The 18,854-nt window shown below is 46.7% G+C and overlaps 10 protein-coding genes across 11 annotated transcripts; 4 read left to right on the top strand and 6 right to left on the bottom strand.

Moving 5' to 3' along the window:
- Nucleotides 1-145: 145 nt before the first annotated feature.
- On the bottom strand, nt 146-1,005 carry LOC116800693 (serine protease grass). Its single transcript, XM_032717083.1, is given in 5 exon segments — nt 146-438; nt 441-637; nt 639-686; nt 785-906; nt 1,000-1,005. Coding segments are annotated over 5 exon segments (648 nt in total). The 3' UTR covers nt 146-163.
- Nucleotides 895-2,085, bottom strand: LOC6609320 (transmembrane protease serine 3). Its single transcript, XM_002033973.2, has 4 exons — nt 1,881-2,085; nt 1,783-1,825; nt 1,569-1,720; nt 895-1,497 (listed from the first exon to the last, which is right to left on the bottom strand). Exons 1-4 carry the CDS (start codon nt 2,068-2,070, stop codon nt 1,061-1,063), a joined length of 822 nt encoding a protein of 273 aa, XP_002034009.1. The 5' UTR covers nt 2,071-2,085; the 3' UTR covers nt 895-1,060.
- A 261-nt stretch (nt 2,086-2,346) lies between these two features.
- LOC6609319 (transmembrane protease serine 9) lies at nt 2,347-7,156 on the bottom strand. The gene is made up of 12 exons (XM_002033972.2): nt 6,110-7,156; nt 6,009-6,054; nt 5,739-5,917; nt 5,249-5,673; nt 4,632-4,797; nt 4,533-4,572; nt 4,296-4,471; nt 3,892-4,231; nt 3,394-3,644; nt 3,287-3,326; nt 3,050-3,228; nt 2,347-2,775 (listed from the first exon to the last, which is right to left on the bottom strand). Exons 1-12 carry the CDS (start codon nt 6,324-6,326, stop codon nt 2,378-2,380), a joined length of 2,457 nt encoding a protein of 818 aa, XP_002034008.2. The 5' UTR covers nt 6,327-7,156; the 3' UTR covers nt 2,347-2,377.
- LOC6609318 (serine protease grass) lies at nt 3,790-4,880 on the bottom strand. The gene is made up of 4 exons (XM_032714731.1): nt 4,629-4,880; nt 4,533-4,572; nt 4,296-4,471; nt 3,790-4,231 (listed from the first exon to the last, which is right to left on the bottom strand). The coding sequence occupies exons 1-4, from the start codon at nt 4,858-4,860 to the stop codon at nt 3,834-3,836; spliced, it is 846 nt and encodes a 281-aa protein (XP_032570622.1). The 5' UTR covers nt 4,861-4,880; the 3' UTR covers nt 3,790-3,833.
- LOC6609316 (protein Cep89 homolog) lies at nt 7,140-8,745 on the top strand. Its single transcript, XM_032714730.1, has 3 exons — nt 7,140-7,378; nt 7,444-7,953; nt 8,010-8,745. Exons 1-3 carry the CDS (start codon nt 7,163-7,165, stop codon nt 8,712-8,714), a joined length of 1,431 nt encoding a protein of 476 aa, XP_032570621.1. The 5' UTR covers nt 7,140-7,162; the 3' UTR covers nt 8,715-8,745.
- On the bottom strand, nt 8,726-13,387 carry LOC6609315 (importin-11). 2 transcript variants are annotated; one of them, XM_002033968.2, is made up of 2 exons: nt 11,168-13,385; nt 8,726-9,924 (listed from the first exon to the last, which is right to left on the bottom strand). In XM_002033968.2, the coding sequence occupies exons 1-2, from the start codon at nt 13,283-13,285 to the stop codon at nt 8,815-8,817; spliced, it is 3,228 nt and encodes a 1,075-aa protein (XP_002034004.2). In that variant the 5' UTR covers nt 13,286-13,385; the 3' UTR covers nt 8,726-8,814. The 2 variants fall into 2 exon arrangements, with proteins under 2 accessions (XP_002034004.2, XP_032570620.1); XM_032714729.1 differs by lacking the exon at nt 8,726-9,924 and adding an exon at nt 11,024-11,111 and having other exon boundaries at nt 11,168-13,387.
- On the top strand, nt 10,227-11,172 carry LOC116800355 (serine protease 7). The gene is made up of 3 exons (XM_032714732.1): nt 10,227-10,414; nt 10,472-10,653; nt 10,718-11,172. Exons 1-3 carry the CDS (start codon nt 10,356-10,358, stop codon nt 11,113-11,115), a joined length of 639 nt encoding a protein of 212 aa, XP_032570623.1. The 5' UTR covers nt 10,227-10,355; the 3' UTR covers nt 11,116-11,172.
- A 290-nt stretch (nt 13,388-13,677) lies between the features above and the next one.
- LOC6609314 (serine protease 53) lies at nt 13,678-15,638 on the bottom strand. The gene is made up of 5 exons (XM_002033967.2): nt 15,305-15,638; nt 14,508-15,244; nt 14,407-14,452; nt 14,203-14,333; nt 13,678-14,136 (listed from the first exon to the last, which is right to left on the bottom strand). Exons 1-5 carry the CDS (start codon nt 15,565-15,567, stop codon nt 13,745-13,747), a joined length of 1,569 nt encoding a protein of 522 aa, XP_002034003.2. The 5' UTR covers nt 15,568-15,638; the 3' UTR covers nt 13,678-13,744.
- Nucleotides 15,639-15,979: 341 nt separating this feature from the next.
- Nucleotides 15,980-16,624, top strand: LOC6609313 (V-type proton ATPase subunit F 1). Its single transcript, XM_002033966.2, has one exon. It carries the CDS (start codon nt 16,065-16,067, stop codon nt 16,437-16,439), a length of 375 nt encoding a protein of 124 aa, XP_002034002.1. The 5' UTR covers nt 15,980-16,064; the 3' UTR covers nt 16,440-16,624.
- Nucleotides 16,625-17,126: 502 nt separating this feature from the next.
- Nucleotides 17,127-18,853, top strand: LOC6609312 (mannose-1-phosphate guanyltransferase alpha). Its single transcript, XM_002033965.2, has 4 exons — nt 17,127-17,491; nt 17,551-18,253; nt 18,314-18,578; nt 18,631-18,853. Exons 1-4 carry the CDS (start codon nt 17,244-17,246, stop codon nt 18,729-18,731), a joined length of 1,317 nt encoding a protein of 438 aa, XP_002034001.1. The 5' UTR covers nt 17,127-17,243; the 3' UTR covers nt 18,732-18,853.
- The last annotated feature ends 1 nt before the right edge of the window (nt 18,854 follows it).

Below are 18,854 nucleotides of genomic sequence, written 5' to 3'. Positions count from 1 at the left end.
CAAAAGAAGGAACTTGAAAATATTATTCATCATTTTATTTTTGCTTTTACTACATCTTGATCTGTACGCATCTTTCATCTTATTTCATTAAGTTAAATTGTAACTTGCATGCCCAATAATAATCATCCATGTATGTGCAGTTTATTAGTCTTAGTATATGTGTTTATTTTGGTTTGGTTTTCTCACAATAAAAACTACATCGTATCCCATCGGTGAAGTATTTTAGCTTTTTGATCCATTTGCCATATCGAACCACGTCCGTGAGAATGCTAACTCTGTTGCAATTTTCATACGTGTAGCTGGCGATGCCCATCTGGACGAAACGATGCTCGCCGGAAATCCACACGTACCGACCTTGCGGACCACCGGAATCCCCACTACAAAGGCTAGCATCATCATTTCCGGCACAGATCTGTCCGCTAGGAAAGTTATGTTTTTTACTTCAATGAGAACGCGGGATGAATTGGTATTCGCATCGCCAGACCTGAGCCCCCAGCCAGTGGCCTTGAACCAGGTGAACTCATCCAACACCAACTGCATACGTCTATGATGGAAAATGCAGATGGGTTGGATACGAACTGCAATCGAAATATACATCATAATTGGAAAACCTTTCCATCATCCATCATCACACTTACAATTCCAATCCGTCTTCAATGCAATGAGCCGCCGTTAACACAAACCCTGAAAATGTTCAATTAAAAGAATGAAAATTGAATCATGAAATTATTCGGAAATCATAAAATTTTTCTAATTAAAAACAAAATTATACATAAACGAAATGTGATTGATAAGCGATCCGGCCATCCACGAATATCTTCCCAATCGCGCCGGAGTGCCATTTATGATTCTATAGGATATGTGAGGCACTACTCCGCAATTCTCCTCCAGGAAGTCTGACGAAGACTATTGTGCATTAATAAGCGGGAATTGTATTTCGGCGGCAGCAGTATAAGTGATACACATTTTTTAGAGTTCAGTTTAATAGCTTTAGTATACATACATTGTGGCATTAAAAAAAATCGAAAAAATATAGGAAGTTTCCGTTTCCGTCCCGAAATCAGAAGTCTTCATTAATATAATCATCTACAACATAGCTCTGATTAGTTGAATAATGATTGAACACTGACACCACATCCTGGATCCACCAGTAGAATTTCAAGACATCGGTATAACCCTGTGACTCCTTGCAACCCATATCGTTCACAGTCGCGATGCCGAACTGAACATTCCGAGTTTTGGACAGATACCTAGAAGTCTGGATCAGTGGCGAGCCGGCGAGGCCGTCGCAGGACCTCAAATTGCCCGGGTGACCAGCACAAAACTGGGTGTACAAGTCAAGGTTAATGCACATCTGCGGCTTACTCTGGATGAGAATGGGTCCGAACTCCTTGGTTAAGGACACATTGCTGTCTTGCTTCCAGGCATTTCCGAAGAATCGACTAGTCGATACCTTCTGCTGCGGGTTAATAATAATGCAAACCGGCATTATGTAGGCTGGGAAAACAAAAACATGCGTGGTCAGAAACTATTTGTGTGTACGGCCTTAAATATAAACAAATACACACCTTTAATCTGCACTCTTTTGGTTAGTTTCAGTAGACCGATGTTATTGGCTAGCGAGTCATTGTTGAAAAGTCGGTACCTCAGAGAAAAGTGCACCAAGTGATCTTCTGCCAATTCATCGGGAAATCTGCCAAACTCTCCCAAGCGAACTTTACTGCGAGCAAAAGAATAAGTTTACTTTAGCTGAATTAAATTAAATTATATTAAATTACTTACACGGCACTTGGTCTAATACAGCTCGCTGCAGTCAGTATGAAAACTGGAAGCAAATTATTTATATAAATATGATTTGGTAAGTTCCATGTGGTGAATACCATCAGTTATTAGTGTTCCGGCGCAAAAGATACTTCCATCCTCGTGCAATAGAGCTGTCCAGGGGCCCAAAGATTTTGAAAGATCATCTCGCATAAGACCGCATTGCTCGTGAAGATAACTCGCCGATCCGGAATAGGAACATATAACAAGCAGACTGGCGAGCAACGCGATAGTTAATGTGGCGTTCATTCCGATCGAATCAGCGCATTCATACTAAAATTCAAAGAAATCTTTTCGTATTGAGCGCTTTTTTTCAAACCACTCTCAGTTTCTCTTCAGGCTTTATCAGCGATTCGAAACGACGGCTTATGAGGTCGATTCCGTGAATCACTGGAAAACACAACAACAATTTACTGCGAAAGATTGCTTACTGAATTTATAGAATTTTAAGTAATTAAAGTGTAGTGTAAAACATTTTTATTTTGAAAAATCAAAAACATTAAATCACAGAAAAGGAGTTTGCCGAATAAATACGTCTTTTATTCTTAAAATGCATTTAATTTCCATTAATAAGCATTGCCCTCCGAATCCAATTAATGTAATTTGGCACATATGTATAGACTCCGGGGCTTTGGCAATCCGTGGGGCCATAGCTCACGATGCCCAGCTGCAGGTAGCGTTTGACTCCGTCGAAATCGACCCTGGTCACCAGAGGTCCGCCGGAGTCGCCGGCACAGGTATCCCGTTCCTCATGGCCGGCGCAAATCTGGTTTCCGGTCATATACGCACGTAAACTCCGGCTGCAGTAAGCGGCTTCGTATGCCCTAAGTTCCGTGGTCTGCAACAAATGGGGAAACCCATTTTTTTTGGTCTGTCCCCAGCCGAAGGCCTGATATGTAGCCACACTGGGCGCACTAACGGGATTTAGGAGTATGCAAATGGGCTGGATATGAACTGGGTAACAGAATCATGGTTAAACAAGAGAGACAGCTATAGTCGAGTTACTTGACTATCAGATACCCGTTACTCGGAGAGAGCATCGATATAATCGATAGAAACTGACAACTCAAATGATGCGTGCTTCCTGTGGACGTGTGGCAACTTTCTGAAACAAACAAATCTGTATCCTTTCAACTTTCTAGCTTTTATACTTCATGGAGATCTCGACGTATACGGAAGGACAGACGGACGTACGAGTAACGGGTATAATTATTCAGGAACAACTTACCATTGAAATTAATACTCCTGTCCACTTTCAGGAGAGCTATGTCGTTGACTTGGGTGGCAGGGTTATAATATCGATGGGTTATTGCGTTCATGATGCCATACTCCTCCGAACGGGGAGAGCAATTCGATCCCTGGCAGTCGGGATCCGTTCTTATATTGTGTTCCCCCAGTCGCAATCTCCTAAATCGCAAAATCAAAAGCTTGAGTAAACAATGTTGTGTAAAAGCCGGAAACTTACAGATTGGGAAAAACGCAATGGGCGGCAGTAAGTATGTATCCTTTAATAAGTTTAATTAGCCATTCAAGTGTATTATATTTAAGTATATGTATAACTAAATAACTAACTTGAGTTTAGGATCGATCCTCCACAATGCGCTGTTGAATTGTTGGTCACATAGACCATGAACGGTGCTGATCTAATCACAGCTTCCTTCCCGTTCACGATCCTCATGGACGTTGGGGATTCATATGTAACCCCGCACAGCGGGTTTAGGAACTGTGCGTCCACCATCCTCTGCTGGAGGATCAGGCAGATGGCGATGACAACCCAAGCCGGAGATGTCTTCATTTCGTGTGACTGTTCTATGCCTACTGAACTGAGTGCAACTGACGTTGATTGTTAAGTAAACACCATGCTGTTCTTATCAGCTCATTAATGGGAATCCATCATCATCATTCCAAGAAATCTATGTATGTACATATCTCTTAAAGTGTAATGCCATTATGAGTAAACAAAGCTCATCGGATAACAACCATTTTTTATTAAGCGATTTAGAATAGTTTAATTAATAACCTTTTGACTGCATAACGTATTGGATCCATCTAATGTAATTCGGAACATACGTATACACTCCCGGACTTTGGCACTTGTCGTCGCCAAAGCTCACGATACCCAACTGCAAGTAGCGCCAAACTCCGTCGTAGTTCACCTTGGTGACCAGAGGTCCGCCAGAGTCGCCGGAGCAGGTGTCCGATCCCTGAAATCCGACGCAAAGCTGATTATTTGTGATTGGCATGGACAGCACCGAGCGGCAGTGGCGGTTGTCGTAGCGGGTGAGATCCGTGGTCTGCAGCACATTGGCGGAGTGATTGGTTTCGGTTTGGCCCCATCCGAATGCCTGGAATTCGTGCACATAGGGCGCTGATGCCGGATTGAGAATCAGGCAGATCGGTTGTATGTGGACTGCGAATAGAGATGGTCATATCAGTTTAATATAATTGAGCCATATGTGCATATCCACACACACCATTAAAGCGAATGTTCCTGTTCAGCTTGAGCAGAGCAATATCATTGGCCAGAGAGCGATCGAAGTGCTTGTACTTCGTGGCCATAACGATGTCGAATTCTTCGGCAGGGGGAGAACAAGATCCGCCCTGGCAGTCGGGATTTCTGGTAATATCGTGTTCCCCCAATCGCACCTTTCTAGATCGGATTAACCAAATCTTGTCAAGCTGAGACATCAGTACAAATGAGGCATACTTACAGATAGGGCCTCATACAGTGAGCTGCAGTTAGAATGTATTCTGCAATGGAATGAATCTTAACCAAGGTAGTCATTAGATAGCTGCAAGATACGAACTACTCGAGATGATCGTTCCGCCACAGTGGATCTCGGAGCTGTAGTACAAATAGGCCATAAATGGAGCCGATTTCAGCATGGCTTCCTTGCCGCGAACTATTCTAGTGGCCACACTGGACTCATAGGATACTCCGCAGGACGGAATCAAGAAGTTGGCGGCCCCTTGCTCCTGGAGAACCAGGCAGACGCACATGTAAATGTAAATGGAAGTCGATGCGAGAAAAGTGCTCATTTTGCGAGACGGTATCTTGGTTACTGAATCCCCAACAACTGGTGTTAATCAATAAATGGGAATGAAGCTGCATTAATCAGTTGCAATTCCTTGGAATTAATCGCATTACACAATGCACAGCAAAGAATATTTCCAATTAAGTTGTTTTATATTTTAAAAATATATATTTTACATTTAAAAAGACAACAGCATTGAAAATCAGAGGATCTATAGGTGTACATTTAACACTTTTTAAGGACCTCCAACTTTTTTATCTGAGGTGCATATAAAGTGGAAATATTTTCGATCTTATTTTTTGATTACATGTAGACAAAAAACACAAGCACCCCAATAAAAATTACTCTCTATTTTACAATTAGGTATTAATATTAATTTAAAATTAAATTTTTGACATTATGGGTGCGGGCACATGGGTGTTCTGCTGCACCACGGTTGCGATCCAATCGGTGTAGCTGTACACATCCGTGTAGACCCCGATTCCGGAGCACTCGCTGCTGCCGTAGCTGACGACTCCGAATTGCACGGGACGCTTCTTGTGCATGTGACTCACAGTCTGGAAGAGCGGACCGCCGGAGTCTCCGTTGCACGTATCGGATCCAAGGTGTCCGGCGCAAAATTGGTTCTGCTGCACAGGCCTGCCAAGGGCTTGCCAGCAATAGAATGGATCATAGCGCTTTAGTTGGGTGATCTGCAGAGTACCTCGTGTCCTGTTTGTTTTAGTCTCGCCCCAGCCGGTGGCAATAAACCACTGCATGCTATCGACTACTTTCCTCTTAGAGGTATCCAAAATGATGCAGATGGGCGAGATGTGAGCTGCAAAACGATACTGAGTATTTGGACCAAATGGAGTCAAATTGGAGTCGTCCAATCAATCACACCTTTGAAAGTCACAAAACTGGCCAAGCGAATCAGCGCGATGTCGTTCAGGTTTCTGCTCTCGGAGAACTTTCCATGCCGGATGGCCATGTCCACGTCGTGCTCCTCAGCCCTTGGGATGCAGATGTTTCCGTCGCAGTCCTCTGTCGTGGTATCATCGTACTCACCTAGTCGCACCTTTCTGCTCAAACGAAATCGATTGGAAATAGCTTATTCATATTAAATTCTATATGTTAATAATTATAAATAAAAAGAGAGATGGCCATACTTACATCGCATTTCCTTCGTTAACACAATGCGCTGCTGTCAGGACAAACCCTGTTGAAGGAATCTATGGTCATGCTCCAGTATTCGACTATCCGCACATACTTACGCTGGGTAATGAGAGTTCCTCCGCAGATTAATTTGGTGGAGGTATGGATGTAGGCCATCCAGGGATTTGAGTTTATGATCGCATCTCTGCCACCGGTTATTTTAAAAGAGAGTGTATTAGCAGTAAGCCCGCATCTTGGTTCCAAGTACTCTCCATTGCCCAGAGAACAGAGGACTCCAATGGCCAGAGCTGTGATCGCTGCAATAGCGCCCCACATCTGTACGATCTGTCAGCAAACTGCCCGAGCTGACCGTGGATCGTTTTTATAGGTACATTAAATTGTTAAAAGCCTTATCTCTACAATTCATAATTCTTTGTCGAGGAAACACAATGTCTGAATACTCTTATTTTTATAGGTAAACAATATTTTTTGTCAAAATCAAGGATCAAGGTCAGGCATACATTTAGCTAGTTCTCAGCGTTTTAGAAGAATTAAATTTAATTTATATGTACATATGTGCATTTATTTGAGTATAAGTTATTATACCCGTTGCTTGGAAAGTTAGAGGGTATAGTAGATTCAATAAAATTTACATTCGAAAAGAATTTAACAGGTAGAAAGAAGCGTTTTCAATATTTATTCTTGATCAGGATCCCTGGTCCGTCCGTCGGTCTGTCCGTATGAAAGCGAGTATGAAATTTAAATATTTTAAAACTGACCAAATAGAAACTTAAGAAAAAACCACATGATAATTATTTGTAATTGTTTGAATTGTCTACACATTTACATTTATATTATCCAGTGTCCAGTGACTCGACTATTAGATACCCGTTGAAATAATTAGTCACATTTCTTAGTGTCTTTTTTCAACATATTATGAGTGGTGAATAGTTTCACAATAGAACAGGTCCCAAAACAGGTATTTTTTGGGGGCGCGTTACCCTTTGCGGAAGAGGGTGGCTGTCAGGGTGGCCAAAAAACGGGGTCAAACACCCGACCAGGAGCCATGGCAACGTGGCCAGGACACGGGCTTCAGTGCGGGTGTGGTTTCGACTTTGTTTACAAGCAGCCCAGGCAGTAAATGTCCGGATTCGGATTGCAAAGCTGTCACAATGAGCACTCGAAATGTGATGATAACGGACCTGGATCAGCCAGATCCGGAGCAGCAGCAGCATCATCAAAATCCTAAAAAGAATCGAAAGGTTCTTCAAACTCTGTCGGGCAATTTTAATCGCCGCTCACGAAGCGTGGAAGTGGAAGTAAAGCGACAGGATAACTTGGGTGTTGTCCACAAAGATCGCAAAAAGGATCGCTCTTTTAACTCGCTGGTAAGCTCACAGGATTGCTCCATAAATCCCCAAATAACCCTCCTGAAACTATGTAAATGAAACAGTTGCAAGCCAAGGACCAGCAGTTGGAGCAACTTGTGCAGCGATTAGCCACCCTGCATCGTTACAATGACCAATTCGCCAAGGAGAATGACCAACTACGCAAGGACAGCGGCCAGCTGGAGCAGCGTCTTTCGGAGGCGGAGCAGCAGGTTGCCAATTGCACCCGCTGTCAACAGCTCGGCCATCGTCTGGACACCGTTCTTGGCCAGAATCGAACATTAGCCGGCGACGTGGACATGCTCAAGACGCTCGTTTTCAGGCTGAACGTGCAAATTGAGAGTTACCAGGATCAACGGCGTCTCGGTGAGGGTGCTCCTACATGTGGAGGATCAGCGAAAGTTAGCTCCTCATCCGCTCCGTATCCGCCACTGCCCACTCACACGTTGGGACCACTCCTGCAGGCCTACGATGAATCTCTAAGGGATAAGGACGCTCTTTTGGCTCAATATAAAACTGAGTTCGAGCACTTCACCGGGGAACTAAAGCGAGCTCTGGAGGAGAACACAAAGCTGGTAAGGAGTTGAAAATCCAATCCAAATTCACCACACCTAAATGTAATTCCCAACAGCTGCAGTCCCAGGAGCAACTGCGTCGTGACCTCGGCGGCTGGCGAGAGGAGCGAGTGTGTCTGCAGGCCCAACTAGGAGTATGCCGCTCCAAAGCGGAGGCGCAAACTCGCAAGACGGACTTGGCCAAGGAGAAGCTGGTGGAGGTGATGCACTGCTACGAACAGCGCATGCAGACGCTGCTCCTGGACATGGACCACCTGCAGGCGGCCTATGCGCGAACTAAATCCGAACTAGCCGCGCTCAAAAGTGCCTCATCGGCTGCGCCCGCTGCGGTTGCTCCTCCTCTTCCCTCCGAATCCGATGCACTGCATCAGTGCAAAGCCCTGCTGGAGCAATTGCGGCAGGAGCATGCGAGAGAGCGAACTGCCCTCCAGGAACAGCTGCAAGCCACCACCGCACGGGCAGCTTCACTGGTCCGCAGCACGGAGAAAGCCAAGCACAGCAGAGATCGGCTAAAGGCTCGTCTGAGAATGGCGCTGCAGTGGGCCCAAAAGCTGGAGGCAGGGCAGGCTGAGGTGCGCGATACCTACGAGGCGGTACGCCGCCTGGAAGTACTTGTCCAGCACAAGGAGTCACAATTGCGCGGATTGCATGCCCGGAATGCAGAAGAAATGGACAAGTTGCGTCATAAGTTACAGCAGAAGGAGGAAACGATATGTGCGCTGCTCAGAGGCAAAATGGAGCGCAGACCGGCGGTGGATTAACGCTTAGAACATAGTTTTTAACAATTAAAAATATATAATTTCAATACAAAATACGTTAATAACTTAGCGTAGAAAGCTTTTAAAGCACAGCAGTCCGGAATCAGCCGGACTCCACCTGTTCGGAGAGCGTCCTGTCCGCTGGCGCCCCCGTTCCGGAGCCGGAGCCCGCGCACACCACACAGGCCTTGGGCACAGTCTGCTCTATGTACATGGTAATCCTTTCCAGTACCTCGGGAACCACGGAGCACATTACCTGCTCGTATCTCTGGGATCCCAGCTGCGCCTGCAGCGACTGCAGCTGCCACTTGAGATACTCGGTAAGGGGGATCTTGTAAACGGGATCTTTGAGCACCAACTGCCGGTGTCGGTCGTCGTGATAGGTCTTGGCCGGGTAGCCCTTGGTGTGAAATTCCTCGATGACGCCGCCGCCACCGCCCAGCTGCTGCTGCAGATCGTCCAGCTCGTGTTCGTCATGAATGACCAATGAATCATAGAAGCGAGGCGTGGCCTTTGACGCACCCTCCTCGGTGGCGGCGTACTGCTTGTCCATCACCTCGCCCAACGTTTCGTCCACCAGCTGCAGGATATGTGGCAGGCGAGCAAGCAGCAGCTCATTGCTTCCAAAGATCGAGGCGAAGGCCAGGCAGAAGAGCTTTCGCTTCTCCGCGTGCGTGTCGGGAACCATTGGGAACATCTCGATCCAAACGTCCAGGATGCGGGCTAAAGCATCCGCTTGTGGCAATTGCTGCACCACCGACATGAAAACAGACTGGTCAATGAGCAGGGTGCGGGCCACGATGGTCAGATACCATCCCATTGTCATGGGATACTCCTGCTTAAGGCACACCTGCTGGAAGACAAAGGGCAGTGCTGGGCGCACCAGCCGCAGTCCTATCGCCGCGTCCGTTTTCAGGCATGTCTCGAAGATCCGCAGCATGGCAATTATTCCCTCCACACGTAGGTCCTCAAAAGAGCGCACGCAGTAGGCCACGAAACCCTCGCCGTAGCGACTCAGATAAGCCTGAGCGTCCAGCAGTATATAGGCGTGAATCAGCTGCAGCACGGTGCGTAGATTTTCCGATGACATCTCGATGATAGGCAGAAGGTGGTCGCACAGACCAAGTAGCTCGGGCGTCAGCGCAGTCGAGTTCCCAATCACCGCCAGCCAGAGCATGATACCATCTTCGATGAGGTAGACGTGCGAGGGTTGCTGTCAGAAAAGAGGTCGGGTATAGTAATTCATTACGGTTTCATAAAATTATATATTTTAGCTTGTTTTGCTTATATGTGATATTATGTTATTAATTGTATTATTTGTTACAGATAAGATTATTGTGAAAGAAAGAATGCTAAACCATTAAAAATAATCAGTACAGCGAGTGTTGACCTCAAATCGCTGTCGATTGCTAGTTTCGCCTTTCTGGTTTTTCTGACACCGAAGCTAAGAGCCCAGTTTATTGATCCCGATTGTGGAACTACCATCGATCTGCCGCCCAAATATAGAATCGTTGGAGGTAGAACTGCAGATATAGGATCTAATCCCTGGATGGCCTACTTGCACAAAAACTCGTCTTTAGTTTGTGCAGGCACATTGATCACAAAAAGTTTGTACCTTCGAAATTTTGTGCATTGTATTTAACAATGATTTTCCTAGGGTTTGTACTCACCGCAGCGCACTGCCTGCACAACTTCCATTTGTTGTTAGTATAAAGTATAAAATCGTATTTAATTTTCAAACTAACTTAATTCTAACACAGAACGGTTCGCCTTGGGGAATACGACACATCTACACGCATCGATTGTACATCTGAGTTCTGTATTCCAACGTATGAGGAGTACAGCGTAGTGAACGTCTACATCCATAAATTCTTTGATGAAGGACAAAACGGTCGGAACGACATAGGATTGCTTAAACTAAATGGAAGCGTCGTTTACAAATGTTAGATGCCACCATATGTACCCATTAGTTTTTATAGTTCCCTGACTATTATTCTTTTTTGTAGTGTTCATTCGACCAATTTGTCTGTTCCGGGTTCCAGACGAAGTACCCTATATTTCCACCTACAAGGCCGCTGGATGGGGTAAGACTGATCTATTCAACACCGCCACAGTTCTGCAAACAGTGAATCTGATCAGGCTTGACCAAAGCGACTGTGAGCGATCCCTGCGCACTTCGCTTTCATACGGTCAATTCTGCGCTGGACAGTGGCGGGCGGACACCTGTAGCGGTGACTCAGGTGGTCCGCTGTCGAGTAAAATGTCAAATGGCCGCATAACCCGCACCGTTCAGCTAGGTATTGTCAGCTATGGTCACAACGTGTGTCGAGGGCCAGGAGTCTACACAGACGTTCCAAGTTTTACGAACTGGATACTGAGTATTACCCGCTGGACTCAAAACTGATTTAACAAAAAAAATGTATAGCATATTGAATTAAACATAAAAGATCACTTACCTGAAGATCCGTGCTCAGCTCGATCACGCTGTAGAGGAAGGGCTTCATGGGCTCTGGGACATCCCTTATCGTTCGAACCAGCTGCTCCAGGGTGCCAATGATGGCGCAGCGCAGAAGGTCGTGTTCCTCGCTCTCGCGCCACAGGAGGGGTAAATACGCGATGAACTGCAATGCCTGCGGCTCGATGTACTCGCTCATCTTCTCCACAAGTAGCGTCATCGTACCCAGCACCACGATCTTGGTGTCGCACTCACCGGCTTCATGGAGCAGCAAGAAGAGGGCCTCAAAGAGGGGTGGAAAATACGGGTGGAACGCTTCCGGCATGAACTCAAAATCGTCGATCAACAGATTTAACGTCCTGGCAGCGGCCAGCCTTGTGGGCATGTCCTCTTGCGGCCGGAGGAGATGCAGGCAGGCTTCGTAAGCCAGCGGTCGCAGCTCTCTGGGCAGCTGGACGCCAACCCAATGGCCTACCATCCAGATGATGCGACGCCGTAGGATCCGGAAGTTGGGAGCTTCCACGCGCAGCTCCGCAAGCAATTGCGATGTCAGCCATGCACCAAAGTCCAGCTTGTTAAAGAAATGAAAGGCTGCCTGGCCTACGGCATTGTAAATGGCGTCTTTCAGCAGAATGGCCTTCAGGTCAGATTCCGGGGTCAGCTGCAGCTGCTGGGCACGTCTTACGAAACGGAGCACCTCCTGAATCATCACTTGCGAGTGCTGAGTAAAACAGGTGAAATAAAGGGTCTCCACGCTGGGCCTTAAGGCGTACTTCCAAGCATCACCACCACCGTCGTCCTGGTCATAGCCCTCTGGATCCTGCTGCCACTCCTCCAGCTCCTGTTCAGTGAGCAGAAAATAGTGCGTCACGATCTTCTCACAGATGTAGCTCACTCGCTCCGCTGTGAAGAACTTGGCGTGGCTTTGAGCAGCGCTGGCTAACAGCTCATCCTCTATGGAAGCTCCACCTTCTGGCGGTGCACTGATGCTATCGTTACCGCTCTGCATGATTCCTTTCAGCATGTTCAGCGCCTGTATGGCAAAGTTTTTAAAGTTAATACGATCGCCGGCGTCAAAAATGAGGGCGGTACCCTCGTGGAACACATAGTGGAAGCTGAACTCCAGGGCCACTGGGACGAATCTCGCAAAGGACACAGAATGCCGCTCCATCAGTTCATTGAGGGTCTTCATCATCTTAATCACAAAGCGCTCTAATTCGGTGAGTATCGTGGCAGTGCCAGGCGTGGCCGATCCCACTTTCAGTTCATAGCGCAGTTCGAGGCACTGTCGCAACCGCTGGAAAAGCTGCTCCACAAAGTTCATGTGATCCGTGGACTTGTACGGCTTGGCACAGCCGTAGACCACCAGCTTGCGCAGGGATCTCATCACCACATATGCACGTTGAAGAGCATTGAGGGCCATGGCCTCGTCCTTTCGGACGAGTTGCAAAAAGCGCGTCGTAAGTGGTGCCCAAATGTCCCACGCCAGATATCCAAATATCTGCAAGCCCAGCTCCTGGAAGGCCCGCTGCTCGGCCATCAGTCGCCGTGAGGCCAGGGCCTTGAGGACATAGTGTAGGACAATAAGAATTCGCTGCTGCAGGGCCGAATCGCCGTCCGTACTGCAGGACTGCAGCTGCTTCATGAGTGTCGGCAGCAGATCCGGCCAAAATCGCGGGTAATCCGTACGAGCCAGACGACCCAGGAGCACAGCTATCTGCAGGGCTACCTGAGGCACCTCCTCTGCGTCGTAGTGACGCAGAAGTACTTCCCGAATCTGCTGCTTTTGCTCCGCGGGCAGCTCCTGCCGCGAATTGGGCCGCCAATAGCGCTCCACGCCATTCTTTAGGTAGACAGCCGCCATCCAGCGCACCTTCACCTCGGAGTCCTCCGTACTGGACACCACGTCGCCGCCGCCACCTCGTCGCATACTCAGACGTGCAATCGTGGGAAAGAAGCCAGGCTGCTGCTCCCACTCGCGCAGCTGCGCCTCCGCCTTCTGGACAATCTCATGGCTCGGATTTGTGGCCGCCTGCAGTGTCTGGGCTACCAGCTGCTCCACTGACGCTCCAGCACCCGCTGCGGCTGCTCCAGATACTGCTCCCGTTGCCATTTCCATCACACGACGCCTCCTCTTGCGACGCTTGCGAGGACGAAAATTATTGGCAAATTTCTGCGGCGCGTGCTGCTTCTTGCTTGAATTTCAGTGTGACCGACTGTGAATGCTGGAAAATACTAAAACAGCAAATTTAAATATAAATCATTTTGCAAAAAAATTTGCAATTTTTATTAAATGGAATTTTAAAAGAAATTGCAATAAATGAAGTTTTTGATATTATTTTTTTAATTTAATAATTACTACTACCAAAATAGTATTTCTGAATATTTAAGTAATTTTGTTTACACTTTTTGTTATTGCAGCTTATAAAGTTTTTTGTGAAATGGAATATAAATTGAGTTAACAATATATGAAGTTTCTGATGTTACGGTTAACTTTATCAAATAGAATTGTTTTCATATCGCAGGACTCAATATATTTCGACGTAAATATGTAATGGAAAACTATTCGAAAGATTCTCTACGCCTTAACCAATTTCCCGATCCATTCCAAGTGTTCGAGTACATTGGTGTAGACATTTGGAGCGAAAGGCTCGATCCTGCCGAAGCTCGCCAGTCCTACCAGGCTGAATACCTTCCGGTTTCCGTGGGTTAGAGGGTTTACCAAGGGACTGCCACTGCCCACGCGCAGGAGATGAGGAGCAGGGCTTTCAATGCACAACTGTTGCTCTACGATCTCCTGGTGATCCTCCTGGTAGCACTCACTGGCATTTGCCCGCCGCACCGCCACGTTAGTCCGCGTACCCCAGCCAATGGCGATGAGATTCTGGCCGGGATCAGCAGCACGCTTTTCGAACTTCTGCTGCTCCGCTTCGTTGCTTGGCGAGGGCAGGCAGATCGGTCGAATCGATTCTAGCCGCATAAAATATACAGATTATGATTATGAAGCTTATCGTATGGCCTTTGGAAGACACTCACCCGAGTACTGCACTTCCTGGCCCAGTTTAAGCAGAGCTATGTCGTTTTGGCCCCGGCTAACGAATTCGGGATGCTTGTGGACAGTTGCGACAGCGTAGGTGTGCTCGTCACCTTGTCCCAGTTGAGCCTTTCTAGAAGTATGTACATACAATTGAACTGACATTACTTATCATCCTTCTCCTCCTGAAGGATCAAAGTACTTACAATCCCGTACTTTCGGGGATCAACTGTGCCGTTGTCACCACGAAAGCTGCAAGGAAAACACATTAGTAATCTTTTCGAAAGAGGATAGGAAAGATGCCAACTTTTCGAAATAAGTGCGCCGTATGAGATCATAAAGGAGTCCATGTAGACCTCAGCCAACCATTCGAAGGACCTGATCGCATCGGGACCATTTCTATACCAGCTGTGCAACGTGCCGTCGCCCAGACATCCAGCATCCAGTAGGTCAATATGGGGTAGCACCACCTCAATGTCCGCATCCAGGACAACTCGCTCGATAAAGTCAATATGGGCCATTACGTTGGTGTAAACGCCGAAATCTCTGCAATGTGCGCTGCCAGAGCTGACGATTCCCAACTGTGTTACTCGCTTGATGTCATCGAACCACATCTGTGTGTACAAGGGTCCACCGGAGTCGCCTGCGCAGGTATCCTTGCCGTCCGAGGTGCCGGCACAGAACTTTGTGTCGTCCGAATCGTACCAATACGATGTCTTACATGTTTGCCTGTCTATTTTGTCGATCTGGACCATTTGAAGCTTGTTACTGCTTTCCCCGCTGTCCGTTTTGCCCCAGCCGACTGCAGTGAACTGCTGGATGGCATCCGTTTGCGGCTTGTGTTGGACGTTCAATAAAATGCATATCGGTTTGATTTGTGGCTTGTAAACGACGCTTCTTTGCAACCTGAGCAGCGCTATGTCATTGCTGTGGGTTTTTATCTCGAAGGAATCGAGCAAGTAGACCCTCTCCACGTTGTATGTCTCGTGGGAATGGTCGCTTTCACTCGTCGCCAGGAGATGGTACACACCCAATGTAACCGTGCTGCAAATCATATTTAATCATTCAGTAATATTATATTATTTATCTATTTAAGGTGCTTACAGCTGAGTGTAATCACTATCGTAGCAGATGCAATGTGCGGCCGTCAAGACGAATTTGGTATTAATCAGCGATCCTCCGCAGATGAATTTGTCTTCGGTTTTTATGAGGGCCATCCACGGATTCTTCAATTCCCCCGCATCCACTCCACCTACAATCTTCGGTATTACCTGCACCGCAACTCCGCAATCCTCCTCCAAAAGTCGGGCCGATCCTGGAACCACCGTCAGCATCCAAGCGAATAAAACAAGCCATGCTCTGCACATTTCCAGTGAAAATCTTTAAACACACTGAAAGTGAGCTGCTGTGCGTCGTGAATTTTAAGAGAAGCTTATCAGCTATGAGTATGATTTTCCTGTTAATATTTTTACCCTTATCAAAAAGAGCGGGATTTATAGATATTTATTTAAAAACTCGTCGTAATGCCTGGAATTTAAAACACATTTAAAACTATTAACATAACTACGCTCGATTAGCAAATAAAAAAACATTAAATAATAAATTTATTATAAGTATTTTCATTTGTTTAAAAAGCACAAAGAACACTGTGCCTTACGGTCACACCTCCAGAAGAGACCGTTACGCTGCAGTACTAAGACACCTATTAAAAATACCAAATACGGTGCTGTTAAGCGCCTTCCAGTGCTGTAAACCGCAACTGTGTCATGTGATAGAAACCAGCTGACCCGTACATTTTCCAGAGTCAGGTTTTAATTTCGCTGTCCACATCGCTCGTAAGAAAAATTAGAAAAAACCAATCGAAATGGCTCTGCACTCGGCAATTAAGGGAAAACTGATCAGCGTTATCGGCGACGAGGACACCTGCGTGGGCTTTCTGCTCGGCGGAGTGGGCGAGATCAACAAGAATCGCCATCCCAACTTCATGGTGGTCGACAAAAATACGGCCGTCAGCGAACTGGAGGACTGCTTCAAGCGTTTCCTTAAACGGGACGATATCGACATCATTCTGATCAACCAGAACTGCGCCGAGCTCATTCGTCATGTGATCGATGCCCATACGTCGCCCGTGCCCGCTGTTTTGGAGATTCCCTCCAAGGATCATCCGTACGACGCCAGCAAGGACTCCATTTTGCGTCGCGCCCGCGGCATGTTCAATCCGGAGGATCTGGTGCGCTAATTCCTCGAATTGTGCTCGAGGACACTGTTTCGTATTTCTGCAACCGCCAGAGTATTGCTTTACACCCTGTAAACAACTATCCATAGATTCAGTGCTTCGCTTTTGTTCTTATCGTGTATTTAAAGACATTTATTAAATGGTTTTCGTTGTATAAATAGATTAAAATCAAATTGTTCCACATCAAATACTGGAAGCCTGATATCTGGAGGTTTTCCATCGAAAGGTATTTCCAGCTATGTCAGGTAACAGTCTTCCAGCATAGATACAGTGCGCATTCGCTAAGTTAAATATATGTTTAGCCACTGAAGTGGTGTTCATTCTTACAACTCTTATTGGTATATTTGTAAGAAGTCTAATTGTCTAAAATGGCATGACCATATTGGTTCTTTATTTATCAGTTACCAGAATACATTTTTTTCCGGTAGATAAGAAACTGGATTAACACTGCCACGCAATAATAAAGCGGTACCGAGAATTTTTAAATCAAAACAAATTAGATATTAAATTTTGAAATAAGATTAGCTGTGTTAACTGTTCCATCAATTTTCAATGAGTTTTGTTAAGCCATATGTTTTTAAATTTGGTCTTGCTGTTTTAAAGAATACCTTGTATAAATGTACCAGATAACAAAAAGTTCAGCGTGCTGTAAAGTCTGTTATCAGCTATTCCAAGGGCTGTTAGCGCAATCAGCTGTTGTGGAACGGTATTTTCTAGCTGGCAACGTAAACATAAAAGATATCTTTCTGAGAACCTGGCCACAAGTTGATCGATCGTCATTAGTCATCTTACCGCTGCACGCACACCATGCTAAAGGCCGTTATCCTGATCGGCGGTCCCCAGAAGGGCACCCGCTTTCGCCCCCTTTCGCTGGACACGCCCAAGCCGCTCTTTCCACTGGCGGGTCGACCTCTAATCGCCCATCATATCGAGGCCTGCGCCCAGCTGCCCGATATCCGGGAGATCCTGATCATCGGCTACTATCCGCAGACCCAAATGGAGGGATTCGTGGGCGACATGCAGGCCCTGTACAGCAGCAGCAACATCAACATCAGGTGTGAAGAGGGGATTTGAAAGAATCTTAAACTCTGAATTGACACACCCCTTATAATAGGTACCTTCAGGAGTTCACTGCCCTGGGCACTGCTGGCGGAATGTACCATTTCCGGGATCAGATTAGAGCTGGTAATCCCAGAGCCTTCTTCGTATTGAACGGAGATGTCTGCGCTGATTTTCCGCTTCAGGAACTGTGCGACTTTCACGAGAAGCGCCCGGCGAGTGCTCTAGTTACTATCATGTCCACGGAGGCGACACGTCAGCAATCCTTGCACTACGGTTGTCTGGTTTTCGATCGGAGTAGCGGAGCTGTTTCGCATTATGTAGAAAAGCCCAGCTCCTATGTGTCCACCTTTATCAACTGTGGGGTGTATGTCTGTTCCATGGATATATTCACAGTGTTGGCACAGATTTTTCACTCGAGAGGTCAGGAGTACAGCTGCCAGGCATTTTGCAATGGCAACGGAAATGGAAATGGACGAGAGCAGGGGCACATCAAGTGGGAACAGGAGGTGCTTACGCCCCTGGCTGGAACCGATAAACTCTTTGCCATGCCAGTGCCCAACTGGTGGTCCCAGCTGAAGACTGCTGGATCAGCAATCTACGCCAATCGTCATTACCTAGGCCTGTACAAGAAAACGCATCCCGAGAGATTGGCCAATGTGGGGACCAAACGCGGAGAAGGCGATGGCAGCTTGATCTGCACAGTGCATCCCGACGTCTATGTGCATCCCAGTGCCACTGTCCATCACAGCGCAGTGGTTGGTCTAGATTAAACTTTTTTTTTTTTGAGTGCTTCTAACAAAAAGGTCCTGTTCCAGCTGGGACCCAATGTGGCGATTGGACCTGGAGTGACAATTGGACCAGGTGTGCGCATTCGCGAATCGATTGTTTTGGAGCAGGCACAGATTCTGGACCATACGCTCGTGCTGCACTCGATCGTGGGCAGGGGCTCCACCATTGGAGCTTGGGCTCGAGTCGAGGGCACACCCAGTGATCCCGATCCCAACAAACCCTTTGCCAAAATGGAGAACCCACCGCTATTCAACAACGAGGGCAAGCTAAACCCCTCGATCACCATACTGGGTAGGTGTTTTGAATCAATGTTGACATTCTTCAACCCTAATTTCTATTTTAGGCTGTTTCGTGCAGGTGCCCGCCGAGAAAATCCTGCTGAACAGCATCGTACTGCCGCACAAGGAGCTCAGTCGCAGCTTCAAAAACGAGATCATCTTGTGAGGATGATTTTATTTTTTATCTTCGCTCTTTGTCCCTATCAGTATGTCATTTTATATGTTTATATTGTGCTATATTCCAAAAAAAAAACTCCCTATTAAATGTGTCTTCTCCTCTGCAGAAAAT

The sequence above is a fragment of the Drosophila sechellia genome, chromosome 2R (genome assembly GCF_004382195.2).
Source record: "Drosophila sechellia strain sech25 chromosome 2R, ASM438219v1, whole genome shotgun sequence".
Lineage (NCBI taxonomy): Eukaryota > Metazoa > Arthropoda > Insecta > Diptera > Drosophilidae > Drosophila > Drosophila sechellia.
Note: the sequence above shows the minus strand (reverse complement) of the source record. Positions and strands in the feature narration are given on the sequence as shown.

Coding starts and splice junctions, on each gene's coding strand:
- LOC6609320 (XM_002033973.2), bottom strand. CDS start 2,070: ATGAACGCCACATTAACTATCGCGTTGCTCGCCAGTCTGCTTGTTATA. Junction 1,826..1,880: donor CGGAACACTAATAACTGATG/GTATTCACCACA, acceptor ATTTGCTTCCAG/TTTTCATACTGACTGCAGCG. Junction 1,498..1,568: donor CAAAAGAGTGCAGATTAAAG/GTGTGTATTTGT, acceptor TTGTTTTCCCAG/CCTACATAATGCCGGTTTGC.
- LOC116800355 (XM_032714732.1), top strand. CDS start 10,356: ATGATTTTCCTAGGGTTTGTACTCACCGCAGCGCACTGCCTGCACAAC. Junction 10,415..10,471: donor CTGCACAACTTCCATTTGTT/GTTAGTATAAAG, acceptor ATTCTAACACAG/AACGGTTCGCCTTGGGGAAT. Junction 10,654..10,717: donor TGGAAGCGTCGTTTACAAAT/GTTAGATGCCAC, acceptor TCTTTTTTGTAG/TGTTCATTCGACCAATTTGT.
- LOC6609318 (XM_032714731.1), bottom strand. CDS start 4,860: ATGAGCACTTTTCTCGCATCGACTTCCATTTACATTTACATGTGCGTC. Junction 4,472..4,532: donor CACTGTATGAGGCCCTATCT/GTAAGTATGCCT, acceptor AATCCGATCTAG/AAAGGTGCGATTGGGGGAAC. Junction 4,232..4,295: donor CAGGAACATTCGCTTTAATG/GTGTGTGTGGAT, acceptor CTCTATTCGCAG/TCCACATACAACCGATCTGC.
- LOC6609314 (XM_002033967.2), bottom strand. CDS start 15,567: ATGTGCAGAGCATGGCTTGTTTTATTCGCTTGGATGCTGACGGTGGTT. Junction 14,334..14,406: donor ATCCCCGAAAGTACGGGATT/GTAAGTACTTTG, acceptor ACATACTTCTAG/AAAGGCTCAACTGGGACAAG. Junction 14,137..14,202: donor CCAGGAAGTGCAGTACTCGG/GTGAGTGTCTTC, acceptor TTATGCGGCTAG/AATCGATTCGACCGATCTGC.
- LOC6609319 (XM_002033972.2), bottom strand. CDS start 6,326: ATGTGGGGCGCTATTGCAGCGATCACAGCTCTGGCCATTGGAGTCCTC. Junction 5,918..6,008: donor GTTAACGAAGGAAATGCGAT/GTAAGTATGGCC, acceptor TCGTTTGAGCAG/AAAGGTGCGACTAGGTGAGT. Junction 3,229..3,286: donor CATTGCGTTTTTCCCAATCT/GTAAGTTTCCGG, acceptor TTTGCGATTTAG/GAGATTGCGACTGGGGGAAC.
- LOC6609313 (XM_002033966.2), top strand. CDS start 16,065: ATGGCTCTGCACTCGGCAATTAAGGGAAAACTGATCAGCGTTATCGGC.
- LOC6609316 (XM_032714730.1), top strand. CDS start 7,163: ATGAGCACTCGAAATGTGATGATAACGGACCTGGATCAGCCAGATCCG. Junction 7,379..7,443: donor ATCGCTCTTTTAACTCGCTG/GTAAGCTCACAG, acceptor TAAATGAAACAG/TTGCAAGCCAAGGACCAGCA. Junction 7,954..8,009: donor TGGAGGAGAACACAAAGCTG/GTAAGGAGTTGA, acceptor AATTCCCAACAG/CTGCAGTCCCAGGAGCAACT.
- LOC6609315 (XM_002033968.2), bottom strand. CDS start 13,285: ATGGAAATGGCAACGGGAGCAGTATCTGGAGCAGCCGCAGCGGGTGCT. Junction 9,925..11,167: donor AGCTGAGCACGGATCTTCAG/GTAAGTGATCTT, acceptor CTTTTCTGACAG/CAACCCTCGCACGTCTACCT.
- LOC6609312 (XM_002033965.2), top strand. CDS start 17,244: ATGCTAAAGGCCGTTATCCTGATCGGCGGTCCCCAGAAGGGCACCCGC. Junction 17,492..17,550: donor AGCAGCAACATCAACATCAG/GTGTGAAGAGGG, acceptor CCCTTATAATAG/GTACCTTCAGGAGTTCACTG. Junction 18,254..18,313: donor CTGTCCATCACAGCGCAGTG/GTTGGTCTAGAT, acceptor GTCCTGTTCCAG/CTGGGACCCAATGTGGCGAT.